This window comes from Ochotona curzoniae, unplaced genomic scaffold, assembly GCF_017591425.1.
Source record: "Ochotona curzoniae isolate NIBS_2020 unplaced genomic scaffold, NIBS_Ocur_1.0 contig_3819, whole genome shotgun sequence".
In the NCBI taxonomy this organism is placed as follows: Eukaryota; Metazoa; Chordata; class Mammalia; order Lagomorpha; family Ochotonidae; genus Ochotona; species Ochotona curzoniae.
Genome location: NW_024466004.1, coordinates 1,998,594 through 2,011,894, shown reverse-complemented (window position 1 = coordinate 2,011,894; position 13,301 = coordinate 1,998,594). Strand labels below are relative to the sequence as shown.

At 39.0% G+C, this 13,301-nt stretch overlaps 1 protein-coding gene across 3 annotated transcripts in view; it reads left to right on the top strand.

Moving 5' to 3' along the window:
- FKBP5 (FKBP prolyl isomerase 5) overlaps positions 1–13,301 on the top strand; it is a 118,170-nt gene that overhangs the window by 57,923 nt on the left and 46,946 nt on the right. For 2 of the 3 annotated variants that reach the window (XM_040983242.1, XM_040983244.1), the window contains exon 3: positions 1,613–1,757. In XM_040983242.1, the coding sequence (XP_040839176.1) occupies positions 1,613–1,757 (145 nt within the window). The remainder of the gene's footprint in view (positions 1–1,612; positions 1,758–13,301) is intronic. The other variant, XM_040983245.1, reaches the window with a different exon arrangement.

Here is a 13,301-nt window from a genome sequence, read left to right as displayed (position 1 = left end):
GTGAATGAACCAGCAGATGAAATATTTCTCTGTCCCACACACACATTATGCCTTTTAATTACAAAAAAAAAGTTATATTCAAATAGTTTAAATAAAAAATTTCAACTTTTTCTCCTAAAAGATGTTCATTGAATGTTAGCTACCATCCTGGGTTACCTACTAAAAACAATTAGTTTGGCATGGATGATTGACAGAATAAATTACACCACCACGCGCCTGGATTTGATTTCTTTTTCCAGGAACTGACCAACTGCATTAGTGGTTTGCTCTGCCAAGAACAAAATAAATACACTAGATTTTATGAAAGTTAAATACTTTTCAGTTTGGAGGGGTTTTTTTTTTGGCATTTTCTTTACTACAGAACAAGATATTCATTATTGAATCAAATTGCATAGTGATACTAACGTATTTTACAGACTAAATTTTTTTAAGATTTATTTTATTTTTATTGCAAAGTCAGATATATAGAGAGAGGAGGAGAGACAGAGAGGAAGATCTTCCATCCAATGATTCACTCCCTAAGTGACCACAACGGCTGGTGCTGCAGGAGTCTGAAGCCAGGAGCCAGGAGCTCCTCCAGATCTACCACATGAGTGCAGGGTCCCCAAAGCTTTGGGCTGTTCACGACTGCTTTCCCAGGCCACAAGCAGGGAGCTGGATGGGAAGTGGAGCTGCTGGGATTAGAGCCAGAGTCCATATGGGATCCTAGTGAGTTCAAGGCAAGGACTTTAGCTGTTAGGCCATGGCGCTGGGCCCTCAATGTTTTTTAAATAATAGAAAGTAGAACCTTTATACCAGGGTACTTGATTGTCTGGAATAAATGAAACAGTACTAGTCAAAAACTATATGTTATTAGCAAAGGAGTACAGTACATAAAATCATACCTTTGAAACTGCTATAGACTTTTCTTTGATTTTTTTTTTTTTTAATCTACTGATGGGCCTGGCATGGCAACCTAGCGGCTACTAAAGTCCTTTCGTTTCACGCGCTTGAATCTCATATGGGTGTCGGTTCTAATTCCAGCAGCTCCACTTCCTATCCAGCTCCTTGCTTGTGGCCTGGGAAAGCAGTCATGAACAGCCCAAAGCTTTGGTACACTGCACCCATGTGGGAGACCCGAAGGAAGCTCCTGGCTTCTGGCTTCAGATTTGCACAGCTCCAGCCATTGCGGCCGCATGGGGAGTGAATCAATGGATGGAAGATTTTCCTCTCTGTCTCTCCTCTTCTCTGTATATATCTGACTTTGCAATAAAAGCAAAATAAATCTTAAAAAAAAAGCTACTGATCCTTTCTAACTTGTAGACTATCTTACAAATCTGTGTTTTGAGGGATTTTAGTGTCAAAATATGAGGCATTAAATCAATATTGCAGATTTATGGGTTCATTCTTTTGAGGTAACAGTTAGTATTACTAGCAATAAAATTAAACACAAACAGATCAGTAAGGTAGTTTTGTGACAGTGAGGGTTATTGAAAGTACTATGAAGGAAGTCTTCAAAAGCACCGGTACTGTATTAGCAAATCTGCCTGGATAACTTGGAATGGACTATTTGACTTCATTCCCTGACTGTGAGTAAAAAGTTCCACTCCATGTTGATGTTTGTCTTTTCTAGATTGTCAAAAGAGCTGGCAATAGTGAGGAAATGCCGATGATCGGAGACAGAGTTTATGTCCATTACAAAGGGAAATTGTCAAATGGAAAGAAATTTGATTCCAGTCATGATAGAAATGAACCATTTGTTTTCAGTCTTAGCAAAGGTAAGAGGGTTGTTTGAATTGTATTTTTGCTCAAATTTTATTGCTATTTGTGTTACGTAGGAACAGTGACGCTTTGCTTGAAATGAAGCTGTTTCAAAGCAGTCATATTCAAACTGAAGTCCTCAGTTCCTTTGGGGTCTCGAATCCTCCCAGGGACCCACGAGCCAATTATTTTAATAGCAGTGTTATAACCTGATCTGCCTTTTGACTATGTTGGCATTTGCGTGGGTGGCACAAAAGTTACTGCAGTTGTTGTTGTTTAAGCTGCAGTTTTCTTAACAAGAGTCAGGATAATGATACCCAACTTTCCAGTAGTCATGGTGTTTTTCATTGCCCCTCACCCACAGTGTATGTAAGCGGGGAGGGACAGCAGGGGGAGGACTAGTTTCATTTAAGAATGTCCTTGATAAAACGATAAAAGCAGTCAATCTTATTAAAACACAGTATTGAGTTTCCCATTACTTTGCTCTCCTGTGACAGAAAGGGAAGCTGGCCAAGTGCAGGTGTACTTGCCCGTGTTGTCTCTGGAAGAAGCTCTCGGGCATGTGCTTTGGTTGGGGACTGACCTAGCTGTGCTGTTTCCGTGAAATGTTTTTTGCTTGAAAGGAAAAACTCTGATTATTCAGTATTTGGCAGGTGAGGGTGAATGAATGGAACCTGTCACTTCAGAGAAAACAACCAACGATGCTGGTCACCATTGAGTTTTCAAGTGAAAATAAAAATTTTGGGAAATATGGATTTGTCACTGTGAGCTTGACAGCCTCTCACAGCTCAAAAGACTTTGCTAGGCGAGTTGGGATTAATGAATGTGATTTGAAAATACTGTGCTATGAAATTATTAACATTTGGAAGATCTCAGATAACTCATTGAACCAGTATCTTGCCAGTGAATGTTGACACAGAATGTTGACCATGCAGAATGAGATTCTATTCTAAGTACACACCAGACGAGTGGATTTGAATGTAATACAACATGAAAAGTCGACTGGTGCACTTTCAAATTCCAAATTGCAACTAGCCTTAGAAAGCTGCCATTTGTCCAGGTTTGATTCTTTTAAAATATTTATTTATTTATTTATTTACTGGAAAAAAAGAGAGAAGGAGAAACAGAGAGAAAGATCTTCCGTCTGCTGGTTCACTCTCCAAATGGCTGCAACAGCCAAAGCTGAGCTGATCTGAAGCTAGGAGCCAGGAACTTCCTCAGGATCTCCTATATAAGGTCTCAAGCTTTGGGCCATTCTCTACTGCTTTCCCAAGCCACAAACAGGGAGCTAGAAAGGAAGTGGAGCAACTGGGACACAAACCAGTGCCCATATGGGATCCTGGCACGTGCAAGGTGAAGATTTAGGCACTAGGCTACTACACCAGGTCCAAGTGTAAGATAATTTTATTCACAATCATCTGAAAGGACTGCTGAAGCTCTCCAGCTTTTTCCAACCCTCTTCTCTTTGTGGGTTTGAAATTTTTCCATGTATTATAACCAGTTACAACAGGTGAATGCACAAGTAGATGAGAACTCAGTTGTCTTAAGTCAGACATTTTACGTTTGTAAAACTGTAAAATAAGGCCATGCTTTTCACTAATTCTTTGTTTTGAAAAATGTGACTTTTTAATTATTTATGTTAACCTGGGGCTTGTTCTAACAATAATTATCAAATGACAACTTTTTAAAAGGTTGCCGTTTAGTTTTTATTTTTTATTTGGAAAGGCAGAGGGGAGAGGCAGAGACAGATGGAGAAAGCTTCTATCTGCTGTCGTACTTTCCAAATGCCTGCAACAGGAGGACTGGGCCAGGCCAAAGGCAGGAGCCTGGATCTCTATCCAGCTGTCCCATACAGGTGGCAGAGACCCAAGTAATTGAGCCATCACTGCTAACTCCCAGGGTGTGCATTAGCAGGAAACTGGATTAGAAGTGAAGCAGCCAAGACTCAAACCAGGCCCTCTAACATGGACTGAAGGTGCCCCTGTTGACATCTTGACTGCTAAGTCAGATGCCTGCCCCCAAGGCTTCAATTTTTAATGTATAAAGAGATCCTGCCAAAAAAAAAAAAAGCGAAGAACTAATTTTCAAGTACTCAGTACAATTTTGCTATTTTTTTAGTGTTGTTAAGTGTCTTTAGTTATTTTAGTATTCTTATTTTTTAAACAACATTGATGTATTTGAAAGGGAGAATAATATAGAGAAAAAGGGAGAGAAAGATTAATCTTCTGTCTGCTGGCTTACTCATCGCATGGCTGCAATAGTCAAAGCTGGGCCAGACCAGAGCCAGTAGCCTGGAACTCTATCTGGATCTGTCATATGGGTACAAGGGCCAAATCACTTGGGCTATCTTCCACTGCTTTCCCAGGCTCATTAGCAGGGAATTGGATTGGAAGTGGAGCAGCTGGGACTTGAACCAGTACCCATATGGAATGCCAGTGTCACAAGTGGCAGCTTAATCTACTACATCAGAACATCACAGTGTAGTATTCCTTTTTTTTTTTTTTTAAATCTTGATAAAATTATACCCCATGCATTAAGTTGAACTTGGTGGACTATGTGACTTGTCAGAAGTTAAAAGCCGAGTTATGATTTTGGTTTTAATTTTTGTCTTCCACAGATATAATAATCAGTTCTAACTCATTCCTAGATTAAGTGTGTGGAACAAGAGGTCCTTCAACACTCCTCACTTTTGACTATAAGACTTTCTTTATTCTGACTCTTCACATGGTGGAATTGTTACCTAAGCTTAGATGTGGGAAAGGAAGCAGCAAGTGATGAACCAGAGAAGTCACTTGTGTGCTGTGGTGACATCTGTCTGATTTTCTGTCCAGCTGTGCTCTTTCCAAGCTCTATTCCTGGCTGTGCTACTGTTTGCTTCTCCTTCTGGTCCTTAATGAGTTAATGGCACATGTGACATTGATTTTTTTTTTTTCTTGAAAAAGCAACAAACTCAGTTAAGTAGTGTCTCTTGCAACCTGTGCTGTTTCACAGCAAGTTAAGCCACTGCATATAGCACTAGTACCATATGAACATTGGTTCAGGTCCTGGCTGCTCCGGTTCTGATCTGACTCTCTGTTAATACACCTAGGAAAACAGCTCAGAGTGGCCCACATGCTAGGGCCCCTGCAGCAATGTGGGAGACCTGAAAGAAGCTCCTGGATCGTGGCTTTGGCCTGGCTCAATCCTGGCCGTTTGGGGAGTGAACCAGTGGATAGAAGGCCCTTTTCTCTGTCTCTCTCCTCTTTTTTTTCTATCTGTAACTTTGCCTTTCAAATAAATAAACAAATAAAACCTTTAAAAACAAAACAAAGAGTAGTGTCCTTTAATGTAGCAGATAATGATGACAGTTACTGTGTTGATTTAGAGTTATGAGTTTTTAGGGCTACCACAATGACTTCAGGTTACTTCATGATCTAAACCAAATAATTTCAGAGTAATTATCATCAGACTACCTTATTCCCATTGTCCCAGAAACTCTTATTCTATCCTTAAAATTTTTTTTGTCTTGGAAAAGTTGGTACATTTAATGTAACAGGTCATCTCAGCAGTTTTCTTGGCAAGTGGAATTAAGAGTTGCTGAGAATTTTATACTGCTACTTTGGCTACACTGATTTTCTTGGTATAACACTATCGAGAATGAGTGTGTCATGTTTCCTAGAATTTTGAATCAAGTGAAAACATTTCCTGAGTCCTTTCTCTAAAAAGTGCCAGTTGGAAGAGAACAGAGACACTTTGAGTTGATTCCCTACCTAGGACATAACTGTTTAAAGACAGCATGGTCTCATGCAAAGAGCATCTCTCTGGGTGTCAGAATGCCAGGGTTCCTGTGCTCACTATTCCCGAGAGTCCGTCAGCATGAGTACTTTTTCCTTCTCCTTTATGAAACTGGAATCTAAAGGGTATTAAGGTTTTAGTCCTGAGTCCATTCTTGTGCCTTCTGTAAAGAATGCAAGCACGGGGCCCGGCGCGATGGCGCAAGTGGTTAAGGTCCTCGCCTTGCACGCCCGGGATCCCATATGGGCGCCGGTTCTAATCCTGGCAGCCCCACTTCCAATCCAATTCCCTGCCTGTGGCCAGGGAAAGCAGTTGAGGACGGCCCAAAGCTTTGGGACCCTGCACCCGCGTGGGAGACCCAGAAGAGGCTCCTGGCTTCGGATCGGCATAGCATTGGCCGTTGCACTCACTTGGGGAGTGAATCATCGGACGGAAGATCTTCCTCTCTGTCTCTCCTCTCTGTATATCTGCCTTTCCAATAAAAAATAAAAATAAATCTTAAAAAAAAAAGAATGCAAGCATGAACCATAAAAAGAACACAACAAACATGATTACATAGATCCTTAGAAACCCCATTCAATGATAATTAGAATATTAGGTTATGGAGGAGTGCCATAACCATCAGCAGTGTTAGCATACTCCCCTTCCAGTCCAGCTCTATGCTAATGTGCCTGGGAAAACAGCACAAGATGGCCCAAGTACTTGCACAAGACCTGGATGAAATTCCAAGCTCCTGGCTTTAGCCTGACCCACCTCTGACCTTAATGACCATTTAGGGAATAAACCAGCAGATGGAAGCTCTACTTCTCCCTGTCTCTCTCACTCTGTAACTCTTCATTTCAAATAAATAAATCTCTTTTTAAAGAATATGGCACTGCATTTCTGCTAGAACTTTCTAATGGAATATGTTCAGTTGCCTGTGAAACAAGGATCATCGGCAAGACAGTGTATAGTTTCATTCTTCTATTTTATGGCAGTAACTATTGCATCAAAATTTTAAAAAAAAATTGAATGAGTCGTAACATAAATATTGTCCATTGAACTCTCCTGACCCCTTGTACTTTACCTCTCTCAAGTGAACAAATAGAAATATTTCATTGAAAAGTCCTGGTAATGTTGAAATGCTATATTTGAAATAAAATTTTAAGAGTCTAGCCATAAATATTGCGCTGAAAAAAATGCACATATGTTATGATAAGGAGATGTGCAATTTGAGTGTTCCACATGCACATTATATGTATCCATTGATTTTTTTTCTGCACCAGCTTACTTTCTTCATCCAAAATGATGATGAGCATGGCATATACAGTTGCATGTTTATGTTATGCTATTATGTATGTAGAGCAGTATTAGTGTTATGTTGAGGAATAAGTAACACAGCTAGTGTTTCACATTTGGCCTAACACACAATGGCACTCGGTATTTATTAGTGCTATTACAGTGCCAGGATTGTTAATTAGCTCTAGAATGGAATTGTAACAACAGTGTTTCAGCAGTTTGTGTCCTAACACCATCTACAGATATTTACTTTTCATGGTTACAGGCCTTTTAAAACAGTGCCTAAGCATCTTTTTAGTACTAGTAAGTCGGGAATGACAACGGAGCCAATCTGAGAGAGCTGATTATCACCACTGTATTTCCAAATGAGAGCAAAAAGATGGTTTCCCTCAATAGGTCTTGTAACAGGACATCGCATGTTCTAAATTCCTAGAACAGTGTCTATAACCCATTTAAAAAGGAGTTAAAGTAAGAATAACTTGGGATTTTTATATATATATATATATATATATATATATAGGGTTATATATAAAAATACATAAACATTGGGTTTTATATATATTATGTATGTATATAATACATACTTCCATGTGTATATATATGTATATATATATTTCAATAATAGGAGTGGTTTTTTTTCTTATCTGTATGCCCAAGAAACACATACTCACCAAAATGAAGGGAGGGAAGTAGATTTGGGGGATGAAGAATTGTTTCTACCCCTGTTCTCATACAGTCAGTCCAAAAGCACTGAGACCGCAGCCCTTCCACACTCACACACAGCCCTGGGGAAGAGAGCTGCTGCTCTGAGGCGGGCTGCTGTGCTGACATCCCTTTTGACGCTCTTGGAGTGTGACTAATATGGCTGGGAATGATGAAGATAAACATCCTATCTATTATATTCCTCCCTCAGGTTTGAGAAGAGAGATAAACTACTAGCTCCAGATTCTTGACATACCTGTAGTTTCCTGTTATTATTAAAACTAAAGCATCTTGGAGTAAATGGTAGTGATGTCTCATTACATTATGATCCATAACCATTAGTAAAAATACCTGTTTATTTATTCAGCCATTAATAAGGTGGGAAAAAGAGGAGTTGGAGGGGATTTTAAATACTCCCTATGCCAGGCCAGGAGCCTTAAGTGGATTATGCCATTTAATCTTCACATCGATCCTAATTTTTGCTTTTTAAGATTTTTGTACCATTTGTTAAGTATAGTTTAGTGATATTAATGTTTCTGCCTAAGCATCTTTCAAGTTTTTAATTGAAGTGATATTTCCATATAAGAAAAGTCATCATTTCAAACATATAGTTGGGTGAAGTTTAACGATAGTTCTGTAACTACCACAATCTTTCTCCTCACTCTGAAAAGTTATCTTGAACTCTTTTTTAGTCACTTTCCTTCCTGGACTCTGGGGCCCAGGCAATCACTAATCTGGTTTCTGTTACTTTAGATTTGACTGCTCAAGGATTTCCTCTAAATGGAATCATATGTTGTCATTGGTGTTTGGCTTTGTTCACTTAGCAACAATGATTCTGAGACTTGTGCACATTGAATTGCTGAGTAGTACTCTACATTATGGAAATTCCACAACTTACTCATCTATTCAAACATTCGTCATTTGGGTTGATATATTTGAGACTGTTATGAATCACATTGTGATGAACATTCATCTGCATGTCCCTTTGTGAATTTATGTTTTCACTTATTTGGGGTGAATATCTGGAAGTAGACTTGCTATTCATTTACTGAGTGTACATTTGATCTTTTAAGATACTGATTTACTCATTTTCAAAGTAGCAGTAACATTTTTCTTTCTTGCCAACAAGGCAGGAGAGTTACATTTCTCACAGCATCACCAACACTTGGTCTTTTTTTTTTAACTGTACTCTTCCAGTAGATATGAAGTGGCATCTCTTTTTTGGCTTTTGTTTGCATTCCCCTAATGTCTAGTGACACTGAGGGTATTTCCTTGTGCTCAGTGTGCATTTATGTGTATTTTTGTGTGTGTGAAATATTTGTTCAGTTTTTTCCCCACTTAAAAGAATGCTTTGTCTTACTGAATTGTATTTAACAAGAAAGTACTTTTACAGATAAGTTTGACAAATATGTCCTCCCACTTTCTGCCTTACCTTTTCATTTCTTTTTTAATTTTTTTCTACTTAATTATTTGTTTGGGGGGGACAGAGAGACTAACAGACACAGAGCTCCCATCCACTGGTTTGCTCCCCAGATTCATACTACAGCCAGGGCTGGGCCAGGTTTAGTCCAAGAGTCTGAGCCAGAGGCTCATTCCAGGTTTCCCAAGAAGGTGACAGGAACCTGACTGCTTGAGCCATCACCTGCTGCATCTCAGGATGCTGATAAACAAGAAAGCTAGAAGCCAGGGTGGAGCTGAGGCTTGAGCCCAAACACTTTGATTTGGTATGTGGGCACCACTGCTACACTAAATTCCTGCTTCCAACTTTTTCTTTTATGGTTTAGTACTTGTTAAAATTCATCGTTTTTATTTTGGTGTCATTTTGGTTTTGTCTACATGTGAGCAGGCTAAAGTGCAGAAATCTGCCCAAAGATATACAGTAACTGGCAGAGCCAGGATTCAGTCCCAAGCACTCTTTTTTAAAATACATTAGCCCAATCTCCAGAATATACCAAGATTTCCAGAACAACCAAAACACCAAAACAAAACAAACAAACCACTCAAGAAATGGGCACGGGAAATGGACAAACATTTCAAAAAGGAATAAACCCAAATGGCAAACAAACAAATGAAAAAATGCTCCAGTTCCCTGGCAATAAGGGAAATCCAAATTAAGATAACAATGAGGTACCACCTAACGCCAGTAAGAATGGCTCACATACAAAAAACCACCAACAACACTTGCTGGTGAGGATGTGGGGAAAAGGGAACCCTACTCCACTGCTGGTGGGACTGCAGACTTGTACAACATATCTGGAAATCAATATAGAGAATACTCAAACAACTGAAAATCTGCATACCATATGATCCAGCAATAGCACTCCTAGGAATATATCCAAAACACCTGTTACACAAGAAGCCAACATGCACCCCTATGTTCATAGCAGCACAATCAATAATTGCAAAAACTTGGAAGCAACTGAAATGCCCATCAGCAGAAGACTGGATAAGAAAGCTATGGTTCATTTACTCCATGGAATACTACTCAGCTATTTAAAAAAACAAAATGCAGTTTTCTGTGGCCAAATAGGCTCAACTGGAAACCATTATGCTAAGAAAAATGAGCCAATCCCAAAAGGTTAGATACCACATGTTTGCCTTAATTTAAGATGAAATGATGTCAATCCGAAAAAATAGTACCTGTAAACTGTAATATTATTCCAACCCCAAACAGCCTGTATCTCATGCAATAAGATATTGTGATGTAACCAATAAACGAACAATCAGTGTGAGTCAGACTGCTTATGATCTACATCAAAGAATTGTAAAACCTAATATACTGTTAAGACCCTAAGTTACTCGGAAATGGGGCGGGAGAGCAAAGAAATCTTCCATCTCCTTAGAATGTGTGAGAATATAACCTCTGAGGAACATAACAGGTAACTTATAGACAACAGACTCGAATCAGCATTAGACAATAGTAAAACTACAAAGACATGTAGGGGGGATCAAGAGCGATCCTGACAACCTCTTAACAGGAGGTCATATGCACAGAGCAGAGGGGGGGCCCCAGAGTGGAGCAGGTGGACAGGAGGAGGCTTGTATCCCAACCCTGCAGACTCCCGGATCCTCACTTAGGACTATCAATATGGGCACCAAGGACAACATCCCAACTGCCAAGGAGCCATAGGGAATTAGAGTGCCTTCAGAGGCCGAGAACTCTGAGGTCACCCACCTCCGTTTGGATCTACCACATGGGATGCAAGAAGCCCAAATCCTTCCTCTCAGGATCCAAGGTCATCGAACAACAACCAGGAGCCCTGAGCAGTCTGCAGAAACAAAAGAACAGTAAGCTTACTTTGGGACTAGGTAGAGGAGCTTTCTCTGGTCCTTACTTAGTTCCAACTTTGGATCCCCACCCTCTCTTGCAATGACCATCAGGGTCGTTCCGGAGGGCCGCCCCCTCCCCCCAAAAAAAAGCAAACAAAAAATAATTCAGTAGGTAGACAGAGAACAACAAGGAAAGCTTAGAATCAGACAGGAAATGGTCAGCGTGGATTCACATATAACTTACTAGGTAGGACACAAAGATTAATTACTCCTCACCAGGGTATTGAAGATTTCTCTGCACACCCCCCCAAAACTGTTCTGCACCTCAACTGTTAACATATGCCTTGTTAGAGTTATAAGCCAGTTTAGACTATCGTAAAATCTGTCAAGTTCAGCAAAATTATGCTTCAACACTATAAACTGCTAAAAACTAAAATGAAAATAGACACGAGACAGCTGAATAGTACCCTATAGCCATTTTAAGGTGTATAGTAGCTGGTTGTATATAAACTAAAATTGAAATGTCAATGAAGTAGTCACAGGATGTGGTTAAGAACTTGTACTTTTTTAAACATATTGGTTACTCAATACCGTGTCAATTAATTCAAAAATAAATAAATAAATAAAATACATTAGCCCCAATCACATACAAAACCAAAGTGGGTCCTAACCAGCAGTGTTTGCTGAATGCCTGCTGAACCCCAGGCATTTTTTTACAGGAATAGTAGATTTCAACAAATGATATATGAGAAGCAAAATTATTGCTATTATTGATATTGTGGACCTAATTCTGTTTCTCAGTGGAGAGAAAAAGAGTCTTTTCAATATATGATATTGGGAAAACTTGCTACCCAACATGTTAACAGTTGAATTTGGACACTTACCTTACATCTCATGCAAAAATTAGCTCAAACTAGATCTAAGGACCTGAAACTATAAACCACCTAGAAGAAAACAGAGAGAAAGCTTCATAACACTGGATCTGGCAGTGATTTCATCAATATGACCCACCAAAAGCACAGATAATAAAAATAAAAGATATTTTGAGCTATGTCAGAATTCAAAACTTTATACATGAAAGAATACAACATAATGGAAAGTATTCTAAAATCTAGGAGAGAAATATTTACAAATTATATACCTGGTCAGAGATTAATGTCCAGAAGATGCAAAGAACTCTTAATGAAAACAACAACAAAATAATATGATTTATAAATAGGGCAAGGACTTGAATAAACATATCTCTAATGAGGGTATACAATTAACCAACAGCACAGGCAAATGTGCTCAGCATCACTACTAATTTAGGGAAATGCAAATCAAAACCACAATGCAGTGTCCTTCACACCTGTTAAGATGGATACTTTAAAAAATACAGACAAATTGTTGAGAGTGTACATGAAAGAGAAATGGGAAACTTTGTGAACTGTTCATAGGATTGAAAAATGAGACAGTCACTGAAAAGTAAAATGGTTGTTCCTCAAAAATTATGAATAGTATTTCCATATGACTTACAATTTTTTCTGAGTGATCATCCAAAAGAATTGAAAGCAGCATCTCCAGATCTTTGTACATTCATGTTCCTAGTGGTTGTATTCACAATAACCAAAAGGTGTCAGCATTCTAAGTGCTTACCAACAAAACAATAAACACCATGCATTGTAACTACAGTGGAATATTATTCAGTCTTAAACAAGAAGGAAATTTTAATATTTGGTGCAGCATTGATGAACCTTGAATATGCTATGTTAAGTGAAGTGATCTAGTCACAGAAATATACATACTGTATGATCCCACTCTGATGTGAAGATAGCATAAATTCTTGGGTCCCTAAATCCAGAAGGGAGATCTAGAGGAAGCTCCTGGCTCCCAGATTCACATAGGTTCATCTCTGGCCATTGTGGTCATTTGGGTAGTGAACCAGCAGATAGATGACCTTCTGACTCGCCTTCTCTCTGTGTTAAAACAACAACAACAAAAAAAACAAACAAACAAACAAAAAAAAACGAGCAAGAGACAGAGAGATCTCCCATCTGCTGCTTTACCCCCAAATAACCCCGAATTGTTGGGCCTGTCCAAAGTCAGGAGCCAGGAGCTTTTTCCAGGTTTCCCAGATGTATGCAGGGTCCAAAAGCCATGGGCCAGCCTCTGCTGCTTTCCTGCTTTCTCAGACCATTCGCAGATAGCTGGAGCAGAAGTGGAGCAAGCAACGATAGGGATTTTGGCACTACAAGTAGAAGATTAGCTCACTACACCACTGTGCCGGTCCCTAACATGTTATAAAATTTATGCACATTTTGCCATAATTAAATAATAAAATTGAAACTAGTAGAGAAGCAGTATCCACTCATATTAACCAGGAAAGGGGACTTTTGGTATTTTGTAGGGTTCATCATATCTGGGATTTTGGAATTTTTTGACAAATTTTTTTTGACAATATTTTGATTTTTTTTTTTTTGTCTCACTTTATCATTGTCTCAGAGTGACCTCATCTGATGTTAATTTTTTTAAGTTGTTTTGCCTGAAGGAGAATAACA